The sequence below is a fragment of the Sinocyclocheilus rhinocerous genome, unplaced genomic scaffold (genome assembly GCF_001515625.1).
Source record: "Sinocyclocheilus rhinocerous isolate Xijiao unplaced genomic scaffold, SAMN03320098_v1.1 scaffold1334, whole genome shotgun sequence".
Classification (NCBI taxonomy): Eukaryota; Metazoa; Chordata; class Actinopteri; order Cypriniformes; family Cyprinidae; genus Sinocyclocheilus; species Sinocyclocheilus rhinocerous.
Window position 1 is genome coordinate 97,125 of NW_015626864.1, and position 20,192 is coordinate 117,316.

Below are 20,192 nucleotides of genomic sequence, written 5' to 3' on the forward strand. Positions count from 1 at the left end.
GGGCTTGAGAACAGCGCGGCCGGCGGATTCGACGAAGTAGCTGTGGATCCGGCGATCCACACCGCAAAGTTTATGTATTTCCTCAGCGACCAGCACGGATCAGCTCTAGGCATGACGAAGCGGATATCGTCCTCTTTTGGAAGGCCAAACAAAGTAGTTTCGCTTTCACAACGAAGCACACAGGGTCTTCAGGACATGGCTGCAGCGTCAGCAATACTACAGCGAGAATAAAAGTTACGGCTTCTTTCTTTGCGTGAACGTTTGGGCGGCGTTATGCAAATCTTCCCAGATCGTGACGTAGGTATGTGGGGGCGTGTTAGAACGAACCTTTTTTAGGTAGGCGTGGTTAACTCTTAACTTTTATAAAAAATATCTCTTTGGTTTTGAGACTTTAGTCTTTGCAACTTTACAGATCTTCTTTATGCACCAAGAGCTTGTAACACTCCAAAGAGAAAGGAAAAATTGAAATCGCATCATATGACCCCTTTAATCCAAACCTGTCATTCTTTGCCAGCCATATGGCATATGCACAACATTATTAATCCTCTTTCATTAGAGCAATAATGAATTGGCTCACAATAAAAGATGTTATTGAATCAGTTATGCAGTGATGCTCATTTTGACCAGGTTCAATTAGAAAGCACATGTAAATAAAGTTGTTTATAATAAATGTATAGTTATTTTTAAATTTTAGTACTTTTTGTTTGTGCCAAAACAATGTGTAATTGCATGTCATTGGGAGTATTTTTAAATAGGATATATATTCTTTATTCTTTTATGTCACACTATATCCATGACACTGCTCTGTTTCAATCCTTTCTAACCTTACCTTTAATCCGATTCAGCTTGTTAATTAAACCTAACACTATTACTGTGCGCCTGAGGTAGATAACAGCAACCCCATCCACCATCTTGATTGGGGGCATGTAGTCATATTATTGTTGCTGGCCAACTTCATTTTTCATGATTAGAATGTGGGTCAGAGGTTTATAACAGTGACACCTTGACATTATCCTCTTAACAGCTCCCTGCTTCCTTTGGACAGCAAACAGGGTGTTTATCTTCTGTTTTGTAAAAAGGGCTTGACTGACAAGCACCATAATGGCTTTGATTTTGTTTGTTTCAGCCACAGGAGGTTTTTTCTTTTTTTTATGGCCATTGGTCTGTTTCAGGCTAGTCAGGTCTGGGAGGTTTAAGATATTAAAGGCAGAGTAAGTGATTTCTGGTAGCCAATGTTGATCTTTGAAATCACCAAAACAAACACGCAAGAGCGATAGGAGAGCAGACGGATCCTTATGCTTTCGCGGCTGATGTCATACACTCATCCTGCGCAGCGCTGCTTCAAATCGAACGTGCCTAATGGCGGAGGGAGGCGAGACGCGAGTGCGAGTAATTAAAAATGCTCCAACTACTTTAAAAGCCGACATCTGGCCACATTTCGGCTTTTATGAACAACCTGAGCACGACCTGGAGAAGACACACGCTGTGTGTAAATCATGTCACGCACAATGAAATATGTAGGGGGTAGGGATGGGCTGTTTCGGGAAAAGATTCAAAGCTTCGAGTGTCTCAAAAACAGCGCCATCTGGTGGTTCATAAAAAATATAGCACATAAAAGCCTGTGAACGATGCTCCGTTGGACGAGGCATCTACCACATATTCCACAGATCGATTCAAGTTACGTGCACAAATAAAAGCCTAACAGTGTGTGTTTGTTGAATTTCTGTCTCTGATAAATTCATTTACCCATTAAACTGTGCAATTTAATACCAGTACGAATATCAATATGATGTAATAGAAGAATAATGTACTCATATGAATTGCATATGACAAATATTTAATTTTTCTGAAATCATTTGCATTCTTCATATTACTTATATGACTGGGTATCTAAAATGTAACTGTATAAGTCCGAATTAAAACTTATTCGCAAAGTACGATCTGGGGGATCGAACATTTTGACAAGCAAAGTGAATCGCGCACGTGACTGGACAGAAAGTGAAGCTTCATTTGTCATTGGTCACGTGATTTCTATGACAATTAACAACACAACACAAGCTTCGAATCGAGGCTTCATCTAGCACGCCCATTTATTCTCAACACAAGCTCTGATGCCTCGGTTCAAATGTCACATCACTAGCATGGGGTAATACCACTAACTTAAGAAACCAGGTCAGGTATAGTTCATATATCTGACTGCTTGTATTTATTGGCAAAATTGTATAAATGTGAGGGTGCAGTGCATTGTCAATGCATTGTGACGCATCGTGATATCGAATTGAACCGAATCGATTACATGATAATCGTAACCGAACCGTGAGACCAGTGTAGGTTCACACCCCTAGTCAGGTAACAGGTTTGTTTGTTTGTTTATAAATGCCAATGTGTGGGTGCTAAGTGGAATATGTTTTTGTTCTTGTACAAGGTTTTGGCCTATGTGTGAGACTCCTGGTGTACTAGGACTGAAAGCACACTGTGCACTGGCCCACTGAGAATTATTGACCAATGAGTCCCTTATAATGATGGTGATGTTCAGTCTGGCAAAGCTAAGAGACCTAAAGCACATTTCCTGCCTGTTGTTAATGTTCATCATTTGTATGCATTTTTGATGAGTCTGTAGAATTTGCTGAGACACGGTAGCAAAGTTAACTGACATTTTCCATGATATATTTGAGTCAGTATCTAAGGAGAGCTCTTGTAAAAATTGCAGTTGAAAGGATATAAATGTATGTACAAAAGAATATTTATCATAAAGTTTGGGGAAATGCAAAGAAACTATTGGTGGTTGAAATTTGGAATGATAATGTCTTTGTTTGTTCAATCTAGGGCTGCATGATATTGGAAAAAACTCACATTGCGATATTTTTTTTCTTCTGCGATATATATTGCGATATGGAAAAAAAATCAGATGACTTCAATAGCTTTATATTTGGAAAAAAAAAATCAATGATTGGGGTGATTTTGTCGGCGAGTAAATCAGCATAGGAAATAAACAAATTACAAGCATAGATGAATAACAGAACAAAGATACAACAAGAGGATGAGGAAATAATGACTAAAATATCATTTTTGGTTGAATTATCCTGTCACAGCTTGCCCTGCTCACCGCTGCTATTTCACCAGTTGTTTAAAGACTTTATAGAAGTGTTTGTTTATTTGTATGTGTAGGATACTGATTAGATTATAGATTTAGACATCTTGACCTCAGCTGCAGTTCAGTAAGCTGCTTTGGTCTAATATGGCTCATAATGTATGAGTTTTATGCTACACACCTTATCAGGCGTAGTCTTTACAAGATATTGAAAAAGAATTCAAGAATACGTGGACTCTTTGAAAGGGTCTTCCCATTGATTACAGCACAGCAACAAAAGATCAACTCCCATCACACAAACTTATGGCAAACCATAATTACCCCTAGTTTCACGTTTTGATTCATTGCTGACCCAAAAAATTCAAGATCTTCATTTATCTTTCTTTCAACATTTATTATAACATGCAAGTTAGTACGGCTCCTTTGCTCCTTTCTGTCCTCATATTTCCCAGGTGGTCATCACATCAGAAAGGTGATTATTCTTTGTCTTCTTTTCACCCAAAGTATGGATTTAGGAGCACCTAGGTATTTTCCGAGACCATGCCAGGGTCTTTCATTTGAGAAACCGCCATCATTGCACATAAATTCTTGGATGCATGCAGTTATGCTGACCTCTCTGAAATTGGAAGAATTGAGGAATCTGAGTTATAATGCAGGGATACAGGAATCACCTGCATAGTATAATCAAAGACAGACGGACAAAGATGCAAGAAGACAGAAGAAATAATGAGATAAAGTGAGCAATAGAAGCAGAACGTGTGTGACGTGTAAGCCTGTGGCACATTGGGTTCTCCGTCTGTGCCAGTAATGCAGTTGTGCAGTCATGGCTTTGGGCCACAACCAGCCTGATCTTCTCTGTCACCACCTCATCTAAACTGGACTTAGGGCCTTGTCGACCTTGGATGCCAAGAACAAGTCCAGCATGCTACAGCACCCACAAGTCGCCAGAACCACTACCGAAACATATCATGCCTCCTTGTACAAGATCTTTTAAATGCCAGAGAGTGGCCTTGTCCCTAGAGGCTCCTCCTGGTGGCTAAAGGAAGTCACCACTGTCCTGTCCCCACTTAGCTCAATCCTGAAGTTGATGTAAATGCGATGTGACATATCCAGGGTGCTGCTCCATAGTGCTAATCATTGGTAATCTAATCCAGAGGAGATTAGAGAAGAGGAGGGAACACAGGATGCTGAGAACGGCTCTCTCTGGCTTAACAGAAGGTGGCTGCTATGCCCACGTTATGCTGTAGGACTGTTGGGTCTCGCTAAGGATTCGCTAACCAGAACGGTGTTTTGAATTTGGGCCAGCAATTGGTAACAACATCCAGTTGGAGTTCAGCATCGAAAGACTCCCTTTTTACATCCGCTGGTGTGTGGTTTTGAGTGGTGCTGCCACCTTTATGGGATCTAGTTTTGTTCCTGCTTGCATCATCATAAAAGTCCTCTCCTTCTGTGGGATTAGCATTAGCATGTGGCTGTAGGCAAAGCGAGACCTAGCGCCGCGTTCAACTTTTTAAAAGGATTTCTTTGCCAAATATTTTCAGGAGCACTTTCTGTACCTTCATTCATTTGTCTCCAAGCTTGTCGAGAACAGAACCGCCTGTCCATTTTTGAACGAAACCAGAGGCGGCTAATTTCATAATTATTCTGCTTTGAAGGCCCATCACCAGAAGCAGAGATGCTGAACCAGGGGGCTGTGATGATCTTCACAGGGATCTGTGGGGCGTTAGTGGTCATGGCAGTGGCCTACTACGCCTACTGGTGAGTCCGGCTAAAGTGCAACAGTAGATTGATTGGGCCGCCTGCTGCTTATGTAAAGGTTATTGGATTTGACACAGGCAAAGGTCAAATGAGATACTCCTTGCCTAACACCGTGTCCTAACTACACACGGCGCGACAAGATTCACTACGCCTACTGGTGAGTCCAGCTAACGGTTATCCAAAGCAACAGTGGATTGATTAGGCCACCTGCAGCTTATGTAATGGGTTATTGGATGGGACACAGGCAAAGGTCAAAAGAGACTCCTTGCCTAAGACTTTAATTTGTTAGTTTGAAGTTATTTGCACACCTGTCATGTTTGAGGGCGTTTAGAGCACTATGGTGACCACCTGTTGCTTGGTTGTCTCTAGAACGACTGAAAGGCCATGCGGTGTCGGTTAAATTTTTTTTATCTGTATATTGTTTTCTTTAAAGGGTTAGTTCACCCAAAAATGAAAATGCTGTCATTAATTACTCTCCCTCATGCCGTTCCAAACCCGTAAGACCTTCGTTCATCTTCGGAACACAAATTAAGATATTTTTGATGAAATGTGAGAGCTCTCAGACCCTGCATAGACAGCAATGCAACTGTAATGTTCCCAGGTCCAGAAACATAGTCACAGAGAGTCAAACAGGCTTATAGCAAATTGTTGGCTAAAGTGTATCTGAAAATTGAGCCGCTGTGGAAAGTTGCCATCTGAAGCACAACTTAACTTCCTGCTTTGTGTGTTTTTTGAGGTATTGTTATTCTGTGGTTTCTCTGTTTTCTTTTGCATTCTGAAAGGTTTTAAGCTTTATCTTCTTTTTGGAGGTACATTTTGGCCATCTTGGAAATAGATGGCCCCAGGCTGTCTGATGATGCAGACCAGACAGCTGTTAAATCCTAAAATGGTTGATACCTCCATCTCTAATCCCCCCACCCTATCGCTTTATAGATTGCGGTGTAGTTCTCATGCTACTAAAAAGTGAATGAAGAACCAGTCAAACAGATATAAACTGACATGTATCTAGTAGGGCTGTGTATCACCAGCAAAGTCACGATACGATACGTATCATGATACAGAGGCCACAATACGATACGGGACTACACTGAATTTCACCTCAGATGAATTTAGTAAAACAGCTGTTTATTAAACCCTGCATACTATAGGGCCGTTGCTAACTATTGGAAAATATTATTTATTCATTTGTAACTGCAGGTTAAATGCATTCATGTCCCTCTGAGCTGAATTAAATAGTGTAAATAGGCCTACACAAGGCTCGAAATTGCGACCATTTTGGTCGCATATGCTCCCGAAATTTAATCTGTGCGACCTCAAAATATAATAATTTTTTTACTTATATTTTGATTTATGCCTTAGTTTTAGTTTGTACTGTTTACCTTTTTTAAAGTAATGTGAAATAGATTTTTGTATTTTTATTTTTTTATTATTATTTATTTTTTTATATTATAATTTTTTTATTGATATATTTGTATTTGCATTTTCAATGTAATTTGGCAATTAAATGCATTAAATGGGTTTAGTTTTCACGGTTATTAATGTATGCAATTTCAGCAATAAAAATGTAAATTTTTCTAAAAAGAAAACAAATTAGTTGTTTATTTTAAGAGACCTATCTTATTATCTCTTGTATATTTAGTATTGCTCTTTAATAAAGAAAAATTACTTCTTATCCGATTAATCGATGGAATAATCTGTAGAATACCCGATTACTAAAATAATCGATAGCTGCAGCCCTAGCGGGATGTATGAAGTGTCTTTCACACAGAGATTCTTTAAAATACACTGATAATGTATCCCATGATTTGTCCTGGGATCAATTGATTTTGGTTCATTCACACTGCCAATGATTTTCCGGAATCTGTGCATTCACACACATCCTGTAAAGATCCCGTAAATACGCAATGACATTACGATGTGATGTGTAATGTGACGCGTACCGTTTCACTAAGCTGGCGAACGATCTCCGCTTCAGCGCGGATAGTGAGGAGGAGCTCACTGATCAGTGCTTCATTCCAGTTTGCACATATTTTTTTTCATCGTGAATGTTGATCTGCCTTCAAAACACCCCGTAAAAGAGTCGCACGATAACATGCATCATCACTACGACACACCCTTTAAGGCATTGGCTTTGCCTTTTTTTACTAGGTCCCCATCCTGGGAACGATCCCGGATTCCCGGGACAAGCTTACGTTCACACAGAAGGCACTCTGGCAATTTTCCGGGATCAACGCGTGGTGTGAAAGGGGTTTAGTGTATTAGTCTACTGTTGCTCATACAGTTGCTCATATTTCTTGTTGGCTGAGAAAGTACTTTGCTCTAACAAGTTGACCAGGTGATCCCTCAGAATGCATATACACACTCCCCCTCACACACCTAGTGCAACACACCTGCTGTCACGGCGGGGGGGGGGTTACTTAAGTTTGTGCAGTAATAAATCGCAGGACAGAATTCAACTCTTTCCTTTCGCATTCGCACCCTCTCATTTTTCTTCCTTCAGTCGGTCTTCATGTGAGGTTAGAGCTGTTTGTGTTTTGTTTGTCTTGGCTGATGTGTTGGTGCAGGAACCGAAGCTTTGTAGGTATACATTTTTATCCGCTGCCCACAAGTTGTAACGTGATTGTTTTGTGTTTGTTTGAAAAGGCACGTCGATTTGGCAGATTGTAATGTTTGTACATCTTCAGATTGAGTTCAGAATCATTGTTTATCTTTGTAAGGCGTCATTCAGATTAGATCTAAATACTCTCCTAATCCACCATAAACATTTTGCTAGCTGCTCGCTCACAACAGGGATTTTACATATACAAAAACAGCAGGTATCTGATAATGTTGGCCTGAATGTATGGGTCGTTGGGCAGAATTGGTGTTTTACACTTTGAAATGATATCAGTTAGTGTAGTAGGATGGTTGACTGAACTGAACTTTGTTATCAGAGTCGACACGTACTAACAGAGAAAATGATAGTATTGATGGGGTCAGACGGGGCTCCTGCAGGTTACGAGACGGCCAGGTGAAGTAGTTGCGTTAGGCAACTTCATCCTGAGTATCAGATAAACCTGCAAGGAAGCACTGAGCTTCAGTCCTCTCTTTTCATTTGGTTAAGCAGTGCTTTAAAAGATTATTTGGCAAATAAATTTGCTGAGGCACTCATTTTGTTAGAGGATTATTCCAGTCTTTCGCTTGCAGTTGTTGTCTTGTTATCGGATTAAGCGGTGCTGGGAGATTAAAGCTTGATAAGCTTTCAAAATCGATTTGAAACCAGAGACCTTCAGATCCAATGAGAGCGTTTGTGTGATATGTTTTTCAGAGTGGAATTTTTGTACATGACAAGTCACGTCGAGATGCTGCCTGCAATATAATAATGGAGTGAGAGATACAGTTGGGGGAAAAGGGGTTGCAAAAACGAGGCAGTCAGTGCATGCAAGAGAGCGAAATTGGAGGAGGTGTTTGGAGTTCCTCCAACTGGGTGAGAAGGGTGTGTGTTTGTGCAGGGTGTGTGTGTGTCGTGCAGCTGTATGTGTGTGCAGTGCTGGTGCATATGGAGTTTTTGGTGCCCAAGGGCCTGTGGTCATGAACTCTCGCCTACTTTACAGTGGATTTTCGTATCTTGGAACAGGATGTGGAAGTAAAAATAAGCAGGACTAAATGTGTTGCTGGTAACGGTTGCATTCATGCATTCTCTAAATGTGCTCCGTCTCGTTTTCTCTCAGGTCGGTGGTACTAAGTGAAGGGCCGTGTAAAAGAGGATTGTAGAGACAAACCCGCTGTGGTGAGTTAAACATCCATTCATGATATTGATGTAGATAACTGAGATGATTATACTTAATAACATATTAAACATGAGTTTAAGAGGACAACTGGATTGACTGATACAAATTCCATGATTCTCATGCAAATGCTACCAATAATATATAGATCAGCACTTATATTTGTGCATTTATTCATAGCGGAATGATTTAAAGTTTGATGTTGCGTTTATATGTTAATATATTTTGTGTAACTGACACAATGATTAGCTATGTTGTTTATTTTTGCTTGGTCAACTAAATAGTTTGGTTATGTTGCAAACATTTGCTTTAAAAATCTATATTGCAAACACAGACAGTCGAACTAACAAAAATAGAAATATTCCAGTCAGTGCCCTAATTTAGCAATTGGCAACCCCCAAATATGAATAAAAATTGCTTTGAGTAAATAACACTAATTTGCTACCAATTGGTTTACTTGTTTGTGATCTGCAACATGTGATTTGAAGTTGAATATGTATGTATTTTTATGGATATATATATATATTTATAAATATTTATTTTTAAGAATTGTCTGATCAATCCATGTAAATTTTTTTGGGGGAAAAAACAGTGTTTAAAAAAAAAAAAGTTACAACAAATCCTGTTTAATTATCTGATGAAGTTTTAATTTGGTGTCGTCTCTGCCTCTCTGGTCTTCCAGCAGTGTGTGTGGGGGGTGAGTGAGTGAGTGTGTGTGTGTGTGTGGAAGGGGCTCTCAGTCATGGGTGTGGTGGCGTGGCTGAAGAGCCTGTTCATACTGCAGCTCTTGATTGGCTTTGTGTTTGTGGTGAGCGGCCTCATTCTCAACTTCACCCAGCTGTGTACCTGTGTGCTGTGGCCCATCAACAAACAGCTGTACCGCAAGATCAACACCAGACTCGCCTACTCACTATGGAGCCGTGAGTCGTTTTTTTTGCCTCGGTTTTTTTTGCCATTTGTGAATGGATATCACTTAATGTTTTTAAAAATGTCTTTAACCCTTAGAGCGGCACGGTCCCACATGTGGGATCGTTATTTCTGTGCCCCTGGGAGTACGGTCTCACATATGGGTTTTAGAATGTTCAGTGACGTCACATAACTGCTAGATTTGAGAACTGTGCTTTCACGCTTTGGCTGGCGATGAGCCAGAGACGGACGAGCTCAGCGTTTGTCATATAATCACAACTATGCAGTGTTTTCAACCACATAATGTTTAGTTTAAGTTTCAGAAATTTAAAGGGTTAGTTCACCCAAAAATGAAAATTAGCCCATAAATTACTCACCCTCAAGTCATCCTAGGCGTATATGACTTTCTTCTTTCAGACGAATCCAGTCGGAGTTATATTAAAAATAGTCTTTGATCTTTCAAGCTGTTTAATGCCACTCAGCGGGTGTTGCATGCATCAGTCCAAAAGAAGTTAAACAAAAAGCACCCATCCATAAAAAAAACTGACCTCATACGTCATGCTCCCGGAACTGCTTCCGTGTAGGATTGTTGGCGCAAGCTACATCAAAGTGATTATTACGTTTTGAATATGGATATTTTTCTTACAAAAACGCATCGATTCGCTACAGGAGGCCTTTGTTCACCCCCCGGAGCCGTGTGAGACTTTCTTTTTATTTAGCTTCTTTTGGACTGATGCATGCAACATCCGCTGAGTGGCATTAAACAGCTTGAAAGATCAAAGACTATTTTTAATATAACTCCGACTGGATTCGTCTGAAAGAAGAAAGTCTTATACACCTAGGATTACTTGAGGGTGAGTAATTTATGGGCTAATTTTCATTTTTGGGTGAACTAACCCTTTAAGTAAACATACGTACTAGTAAAACAATACATTTAGAGTTTGCAAAATACACACTGATGTCTATGGAAGCAGTAATAATCCATTCAAATATAATTTGCCGACGTGTTTTATTCATATCAGATAAAGAGTGTAAGTGACTATAAGTTACACTCTATTACTCTATATAATTCACTCTATTATTCTCCCAGTTCACTGGCCACTTACTTGCATGTATTTCGGGAGAAACTGATGAATTCACTTGCTGTAAATTTGACTGACAGGACTCTCTGAACTGCAGTGCGAACAAACGTAGCAGTGCCCGTCTCATGTTATAGATCAAGTTCATTTATAAAGCTTTTTATGAGACAAAACACACTCATTTACGTATTTGAGAATCGTAATATCAGATAGTTGATGACATGGTAACCAATTTTTTGAATATTTTGAATAAAAAAGGGAAACCAAATTAAAATTCTATTTTTTAATTCTAGTGTTATTATGGCTGCGGTGTGTTGTGTGACAAGCATCAGTTGAAATTTATTTGCATTTACATTTGTTCATTTAGCAGACGCTTTTATCTGGAGCAATTTATAGATGAGAATTATATAAGCAGAAGCAATTTATTTCAGGGGAGGAAACAATTTGCATGGCGCTTGTCACAATATAGATCTTTCTGACGCACCTGAAATCATAACACCTGCTTGACACACTTTTATACTGCTTTCTTAACAGAGTTGGTGATGCTGTTAGAGTGTTGGTCTGGCACAGAGTGCACACTCTACACCGAACAGGCCACGGTGGATAAGTTTGGTAAAGAGCACGTCATCATCATCCTCAATCACAACTATGAGATCGACTTCCTGTGTGGCTGGACCATGTGTGAGAGATACGGCGTACTGGGGGTGAGTCATGACAATCAGTGAAGACAACATAGTGAAGTGGGAAGTTGTGAAGGATGGTGTTAGTTTTGTGGTGTGACATTCATGTAGGCCTGTGTCTCAAAACTTTGTGAGCTGAATCACTCTCGACTTGCATCCAAACTAAAATGGAAGCTGCTGAATGTGTGACTAGCTTCTTCAATGTAGCTTCTTCAACAGAAAATTGTACAAATGATGCAAAAAGCATTCAGCACACAATTTAATTTGGATATTAGAATGTGGCTAAGATACTATTTTGAAGAACAAAAATCATGTCACGCATGGATACTGGGTGAAATTATTTTTTAATTATGTGGAGTTGTTTCCCATCAGTACTTGTATGCAGTGAAACTAGTATTGGGAATGAACTGCATCACAGTATCTTTTAGAATTACATTTGGCTGAAAATACATTCATGAAAGAGCATAATTCTGCTATATACAATATGAGACATCGCTTGTGTTGGGGCCTGTGATGGCCAGGTTATGCTTTGTGCAGTGCCATTTTATTTTATATATGTATGTATGTATGTATGTATATGTGTGTTTGTGTGTGTATATGCATTCTGTATTTATTAATATTTTGAATTGCCTTTTTTATTTTTATTTTAAGTAGGCACATAATAAATGTGCTAAAATCTTTGTCGTTTTATATATGTAATTTTTAAATCTTTCTATTTAGCTTTTATTTTATTTCAGGTTTAGTGATTTTAGTATGTCAACATTTATTTATTTATTTTTTATTTACTTTCAGATAAAAAAACTTGTATTCAAATAAATCTTTTTTTCAGTTAGTTGCCAAGGTAACATTTCTAATTTTCATTTAAACTTTGTTTTATTTATAATTTTTTTTTTTTTTAAATGAACTACAATGCTTTTTAGTAGTTTTAGTTAACAATAGCAAAAACTGCAGTCGTCATCCATTTTTGTTCTGTGTTTCGAAATCGTAGTCGTCGTGAGGCTCAATCCCAAGAGATCAATTTGACTTTTCTCTCTTGGATGAGTTCTGATGTTGGATTTATTTGTTTTGATTGAGTGGCTGATTTGAATTCTTCTCTATCCTCTCTTCCTTCCTCTCTGATTCCTTTTTTGCATTTTTTATCCTCCCTTTAATTAGATTTTTTTTTCCTTCTCCAGAGTTCTAAGGTTCTGGCTAAACGCGAACTGCTGAAAGTTCCTCTGATCGGCTGGACGTGGTACTTCTTGGAAATAGTTTTCTGTACGCGGAAGTGGGAGGAGGACAGAGAAACTGTCTTCAGTGGGCTGAACCGTCTCCGAGATTACCCAGAATACATGTGGGTGAGTACACTGAGCGATTAGGATGCTCTAATGACCTGATAATTAAGAAGAGCTTTGACTTAAGCCTTTTCTCTTTACCATGGTGATGTGTACTGAGTATTTGATGAATTGTTGCTGTCAAATATAGGGCTAACCACAACCTCAAATTGACCTTGTAAATCTCTAAACCCATGCAAATGTTCTTTTAATGGTTGAGAACTATTCAATTGGTGATAGGCAGATTTTGGTTAACCAGTACTTCAGTCTTTTTCCTTGTTGTGGGGTTGGGTTAAATGTTTTATATTGTAGTTTTTGGTGAATTATTTGTTTTTACAGTTTGAAAGCATGTGATGTTGCAGTTCCTAATAAAATTACTTTAACTCAATTCGCATTTGGAGCTTGGTGTTACTTTTGTCCTGTGCTTGGGCAACATATGCACATAAACTGCAAACCAAGCTCAGTAAAGGTGTGTTGACATGTAAACAAGGCACAGAGACTGCAACAAAAAAAAAAAAATGAAATGGAAGTCACAAAGAAGTGTGAATGCAAAGTGAACTTTTCCCCATACTCAGTTCACAAGAAAAGTTTTCTCTTTCAAAGATTGTATTACAATAATTTCAGTAAAACACAATTACAGAGGCAGAGTCATGTCTTAATTCATATTTTTCCCTGATGCCTCTCTTGCTAGGCACAGAGACTGCAACAAAAAAAAAAAATGAAATGGAAGTCACAAAGAAGTGTGAATGCAAAGTGAACTTTTCCCCATACTCAGTTCACAAGAAAAGTTTTCTCTTTCAAAGATTGTATTACAATAATTTCAGTAAAACACAATTACAGAGGCAGAGTCATGTCTTAATTCATATTTTTCCCTGATGCCTCTCTTGCTAACCATTTTAACATGTTGAGGCTAAGAAATCAAGCTGTATCTCAAACACCATGTCAAGCCCGGTGTTAACATACTAAAGTGTCATTCTTGTTTAGATGATGTAGTTTAGTGTGTTTATTTATTTATTCTGTCATCATATTATTTGGATGTGGGTCAGTGTTACTAGACATGCGAGTAACTCCAGCGGTGAGGTCTCTTATGACGTGCTCTGATTGGAAGTTTCCGTTGGCAACAAGAGGCAGAGATTATGAAGTGATAGGATTAATGTGTTAAACACTGACCCGGGAGTTACAATCCTCTGGTGTGTGTGTGTGTGTTTGGCAGTTCCTGCTGTACTGTGAAGGAACAAGATTTACAGAAAAGAAACATCAGATAAGCATGCAAGTGGCTGAGAGTAAGGGCCTTCCAAAACTGAAGTACCACCTGCTGCCCCGCACAAAAGGATTCACCACTACACTGCAATGCCTCAAGGGAACAGGTCAGATGAAGGTTTCCGCACACTCCATCACTGTCACAGGGATGCTGTTTACACGGAGCTGCTGTGTGTTGCCATGTTAAAAGAGTCAAACATTGCTTCCTGGCTGGGTGATGGACAGGAGTCAAGAAAAACAAATGGTCGTGAAGTGTCTCAACAGAACATGTTTAAACTCATAAGCTGGCCCTTTTCTTGGTGCTTATTTGGATTTCCACCTGACTGGTGTCTAATAATAATGTCCAAGTATGAGTGACCCTATAAGAGTGTGGTTATCCGCAACATGATGCTGCTAGCGGTTATGGTGATAACTAATGTTCTTCCTAGAATTCGCATGTCCCCAGAATACTCTTGACATGCTGCCATAAGAAAATCTCAATGCATTTACCACCTCAGTGGTCGAGACACTCTTCCGTCTGTCACCTGCTATCTGCATCTGAATATAGGCTGAGAGTTCACGCTGTATTTTTAGGTATGCACTACCATTCAAAAGTTTGGGATTGGTAAGATTGTTTTTTTTAAATAAGTCTCTTTTGCTCACCAAGGCAGCATTCGTTTGATCAAAAATACAGCAAATACAATAATATTGTGAAATATTGTTACAATTTAAAGTAACGTTTATATTTAATATATTTTAAAATGTAATTTATTCCTGTGCATCCTAAGCATCATTACTCCAGTCTTCAGTGTCACATGATCCTTCAGAAATCATTCTGATATGCTGATTTGCTGCTCAGGAAACATTTCTTAATATTATCAGTGTTGAAAACACTTGTGCTGCTCAATGTTTTTGCGATACTTCATTTTCAAGTTCAAATGAACTGCATTTTTAAGTAGATTCTTTGTACCAATCTAGATCTTTACTATCACTTTTGATCAATTAAATCTTAAAAATATTGTAAAAATATCATCTATCTTACCCCAGACTTTTGATTATTGTGTAAATAAAACAAGCCATTGTGGTCCAGTATTATTTTGGAGTGTGTGGCATTACTTTGGAGTGTATGTCATCACTATACATGTCACAATATGATGCTTATTACAATTATTTATGTGTGATGCATGTCTAGTATTGTGATTCTGTTCTGTGATGCTTTATAATTCACCAGTAATTACATTTATAGGACATCACTTGCTAATTGCTTGTTTCAAGATTGTTCTTTCCCCTAATGAGGTGACTGAAATGGACTCGAGAGCTTGATTTGACTGCAGATGGGCCATCATGAATGTGTGCAGCCATGCTGCACTGCTTTCCATCTTCCTGATTTTCATGCCAATTATGCTCAATTCATACTCTATTCAGCCTTTTCCTCTCTTATGCTGACATGAGTGATATCTGGTGCTCTGAATCTTTAATTACAATAGAAATATTATTTACTTTAGGAGTTCTCCTAAAAAAAAATTGTCATCATTTGCTTGCTATAATGTCGTTCCAAACCTGTTTGACTGACTGACTTTGTTCCTTGGAACACAAAAGAAGGTATTTTCAAGAACGTATCGGTCTCTCTTGTCCATTCAGTGATGGTGAATGGAGACTGACGTTTTCAAGCTTCAACAAGGATGCAAAAGCTATGCAAAAGTGTTCCATGCAACTCATTCACTTTGTTTACAGTATTTTGAATTTATATGATGGCTTTGTGTGAGGAAAAGACTGAAAATTAAAAAAGGATTGTTCACCCAAAAATGAAAGTTCTTTCATCATTTACTCACCCTCATGATGTTAAACCCGCATGACTTTTTCTTCTGTTGGACATAAAGATATTCTGAGGAATCTTGGTAGCCAAGCAAGCAGCTGACTTCCATTTCATAAACAAAAACGAGGATGAATGACATCAGTATTACTAAATGAAGACAGAAGTTTCATTTTTGGGTGAACTATCGAAGTTCTATACACTATTTTTGCAACATTCCATTCCGTAACATCAAAATGTATTCGTTCTGTTTCAATAGTGAAAGCTGTGTACGATGTCACACTGAACTTCAAAGACAAGCAGAACCCAACCCTGCTGGGCATCGTTAACGGGAAGAAATACAAAGCAGACCTGAGCATCAGGTAAGTCAGAGCTGAAGTTCACTATATTTTAATTTGTTTAATAGATTAGCTGCTTTACTTCCAAAATCTGACATGAGATTTGAATTGAAGGTGGATATATTATGATGAATGACTGTGAGTGTCCAGGTTTTGTGTCTTACTGCTGACCTGAGATCTCCTTAAATATTTGGATTAAGGTTGTAACTAAGAGGATCTGTACCTAGCTAAACTCATCCTCTGCTGTGCTGCTTGCGGTTACAGCGCCCTCTATTGGAGTCTGTCATGTGCTGCTCTGACCCCTCACTGTTCTGTTGGCAGGCGCTTCCCTGTGGAGGAGATTCCTGATGATGAGAAGGAGTGTGCTGCCTGGTTACATAAGCTCTACCAAGAGAAAGTATAAAGCTCAGGCTTCAGATGAACTGGCCTTTTTGAGTTTAATTGCTTTATTTGAACTTTTATATCTGATTTATTGGATTGATGTGTGCTGCAATTCTTCCCACATCTCTGTCTTTCAAGGATGCATTACAAGAACACTATGAGAAGGAGGGCTGTTTCCCCGGCCCCACCATCAAACCCAAACGTCGAATTTGGACACTGCTGAACTTCCTGTGTTGGGCTACTCTCCTGCTTTCTCCGCTTATTAACTTTGCCTGGGACGTCTTTGTCAGTGGCTCTCCCCTCCTCATCATTGGCTTTATGATCTTCCTCATTGTCGGTCAGTCGTTGTTTCCTTCATGTGCTGTCATAGTGGTTTGAAGTTTTGTAGATTATTCATAAAAACCCCATGAATTGTAGATTGCAAGTGCTATTAATCCATATCTGTTAGCGTAGATATCTATGTGGTTGTGTACATTTAAGATGACAAAATTAGCTTTCAGTACAAACACACATTTAAGCACCAAAATGATTTTTTACTGAAACACAGAATTCAAAATTAAATTTGACGTTTAGCTGAAAACCAAAACTTGAAAATAAAATTTGGGTAGTAAAATTTGTGTAATTAAACTCCGTCTGCTGTTCAGAGTGTTGTATACTCTGATGATAATAAACCTGATGTTAGTGTATATATCAAGTATTTTAGGCAAACAAATTTTGCGTATTGCTTTAGCATAATTTTTGGTCATGATAAAGTGCATCCACAAAAGCTGACATGTTTACTTGTTGTAGCTTATCCAAGATGTATGCATGAAACAGACACAGTCAAAACATGCCATTGGGGAGGCACTTAGTGATGTTTTGATCCATGGTTTTAGCTGAAAAATATTTTGGCCGAAACCAATTTTTTTTTTTTTTTCTCCCTCTCTCTGACAAATATTTTCAGTTCCCAAAATTATGGTGCATCACTAGTTTGAAGTAGTTTATTTTTTAATTTATTTACTTCCTCTCACAACCATTCATTGATTGGGTGGTTTTGCCATGTTTGACTATGGCACAAACTAAAAGCTATTTACTATTAAAAGTAATAACCTTCAGTGTGCACCAAAATACAAAAGTAATCTGCAAGTCTATGAGGTAAAATTGCATACTGTAAAAGAACATAAGATTAAAACGTGAATGAGATAAGGGTCAGAGTTGATTTCACTAGTTTATTCTTTATCCCTCAACTGATGTGACTTCCCTGTCACCGTTTCTCTCTCCGCAGCTTCTGTAGCAGTTCGTCGGCTCATCGGTGTAACCGAAGTGAAGAAGACAGGATCCAGCTACGGCAACACGGAGGCCAAGAAGGAGAACTAAACATTTTCACCGTGTGGCCACTGTAACGCTCACCCTGCAGTCCAGCCTCAGGCACAGAGCTGCCCTGTGTGCAGTCATCCTTCTTTTTACAAAAAAAAAAAAGTAATAAAAAAAAACGAATTAAATAATAAAATCTCAGCATTGGGTGGTGTATAGGGATATAACTATAGATTTAACTTAATACGCTAGTCTATAAACATTATGATAATTTTTATGAACCAACTAAATGGGAAATAGAGGAGAAGAAACACTCGTCAGCTGTGGATCGATGACGAAACGCTCGTCTTCTCCAGCGGAGAAAAATGAGATGAGCTAGAGAGACTAACAACTGGTACTAATCACCTTATCAGTGACTTGTCCCTCCTGTTTAGCCCCGCCCTTTCACATCATAAGGCCCGCCCATTTCCCCACATTTCTCCATTCATATTTATCATCTCTGGAAGTGCTTTGTAACACTTCCTTCTCTGCACCTACAAAATTAGTAGCCGTTTCTTCACAACATTCCTCTTTGGATCTTCACCCAAAACCACACTGAGTCACTTAAACTGATTTTCTACGATCAGAATTTCACATCACGGGCCGGCAGAGCATGCTGCAGTTGAGGAAGACAAACAGCCCAGCCGATCAGCGATGATGGTCACGACACGGCCCCCACCCAACAAATGAACTGTTGTTGATCTTTGGTCTATTGCAGCTGGAGTGGCGTTGCTGAAAACTGTTCAGTGTGACCAACTTGACAGTAATTGAAATGGATTGAGCAGGATTTCTAAGGAAAGGCATGTCTTCTGTAACTTTACTCCCATTTTTGAGACCTTTTCGCAATGGTGTCTTAACCCACTATGTCGCCATTGTGTTACTGGCTATGCTGAATAAGCGATACGTGTTTTCTACCAATTCACCTAGAGCATCTCTTTAGTTAGTCTGCAGTTTTGTCAAAAAATTTAAAGCCTATGGACAATAATTCAGTTGCCCAACCTCTCTAGCCATGTGTAACTAATGAAATAAAGGGGTTAAAGAGTGAGATTCTGAGAGTAGCTGAATGACCAAGAACTAAACTATCAGTTCTGTCAATAAAGAAAGATTGTGAAACCTGTTTAGTGTGAACTAATGACACTGATGGTCTGTAAATAAACTCTAGAAGATTCTTCTTGACCCAAATCCATCTGAATTCGCAGCGCCTTTGTACTTCATTTAAATTAATCTCTCAATTTTTGTCACCCACTGTTTTAATGTGCAACTTGGTACGTTTTCATGGTGAAACAGGAAACGACCCACGCAAGCCTTAACGGAACAGAACAGTGCGGTTTTGTTTGGTGTGCGCTTGGGCAGTCCCGTCTGGTTGTGATTCTCACATGTTGTGCAGGTTTGCTGACCCTCAAATCATGTGTGGATCACAGATACTTTTCGTCCGAAAGAGCTTCGGATGCAGTGACATGGGTTTGGAAGATCTGGAGTTTGCAAGATCTGTGGAAGATCTGCATGACACAAGTGTAGCAGGTGTGAGGTTTAGAATTTGGGTCAAAGACCAAAGTTCATTAAGCTAAAATATCATTGTACAAGGTTGACACTTTACCATAACCTGGTTGAAGGAATATTGAGTTAATGTATTTTTATTTTCACAAGTTATTTCTGAGAGACTGAATTGATCAATTTCACAAAAAAACAGTGATTCCCACAGCAAAGTTTTTATTTTTAGGAGATAATACTGTTGAAAGAAAAAAATCCATGTAATGTATTGGTGACGTTTCAGAGTACGCTTGCTGATCTGGGTTTGTAGTTAAGACCAGTAGTTCAGACAGGGTGGGACTCTGAGCCAAGATCAGTTCTTGTACTCTAATGCTGTTATGAACGTGACACCTGATCTGGGGCCGGAATTCCCACTGCTTTTAATAAATGTTGCTACTGTATACTGAAGTATAGGACAGACAAGATTGAGTTATTAGAGCACAGACCAAGTGGTGGGCTTTGGATAGATGCTAAATGTTACTGAGAGTGTGTCTGACTTGCGTTCAAATCCAAAAAAGCTGTATGTGAACGGAGACGGAGTAGAACTAAAAATTTAGTCTGTTAAAATCACAATATTTTTTTTGTATTTTCTTTCAGATCAATTAAAGCATTCAGTGTATGATTGGAACAGGAGTTGTTTCATTTCATTCAATGAATAACCAGGTAGACTATAGGAACGGCCTTTTTTATATATTATTATAATGAAAGATGCATTAACTGATAACCCCTTGTAATGAATAGAACTGAAAGAAAGAAAAAGTGGTTCACTTATTAATAACTGGAATAGGTTGGTAGACAAGTATATATAAACCAACAGTAAAATGTTTTGAATTTACATCTTATAAAATCCTTATGATCTGAGGGCATATGCTTAAATGCCTGAAGTTTTGAAAAACTTAACTTATTTAAAAACAAATTTGATGACTTAGTAAATGAAGATAATAGTAATAATGAGTAAGTGTGTT

The 20,192-nt window shown here is 38.6% G+C and overlaps 1 protein-coding gene across 7 annotated transcripts in view; it reads left to right on the forward strand.

Moving 5' to 3' along the window:
* The window catches only part of LOC107718280 (1-acyl-sn-glycerol-3-phosphate acyltransferase gamma-like), a 23,656-nt gene extending 4,790 nt beyond the window's left edge, over positions 1-18,866 (forward strand). Inside the window, exons 1-11 of one of the 7 annotated variants that reach the window (XM_016525300.1) lie at positions 4,286-4,457; positions 4,747-4,849; positions 8,560-8,618; positions 9,299-9,536; positions 11,136-11,305; positions 12,457-12,618; positions 13,808-13,961; positions 15,906-16,008; positions 16,306-16,381; positions 16,504-16,702; positions 17,630-18,866. In XM_016525300.1, the coding sequence (XP_016380786.1) occupies positions 9,359-9,536; positions 11,136-11,305; positions 12,457-12,618; positions 13,808-13,961; positions 15,906-16,008; positions 16,306-16,381; positions 16,504-16,702; positions 17,630-17,721 (1,134 nt within the window). In that variant the 5' untranslated portion in view covers positions 4,286-4,457; positions 4,747-4,849; positions 8,560-8,618; positions 9,299-9,358 and the 3' untranslated portion in view covers positions 17,722-18,866. Of the gene's footprint in view, positions 1-4,285; positions 4,850-7,304; positions 7,366-8,397; positions 8,475-8,559; positions 8,619-9,298; positions 9,537-11,135; positions 11,306-12,456; positions 12,619-13,807; positions 13,962-15,905; positions 16,009-16,305; positions 16,382-16,503; positions 16,703-17,629 lie in introns of those variants that run through there. The other 6 variants (XM_016525292.1, XM_016525331.1, XM_016525318.1 and 3 more) reach the window with 6 other exon arrangements.
* Positions 18,867-20,192: the final 1,326 nt, after the last annotated feature.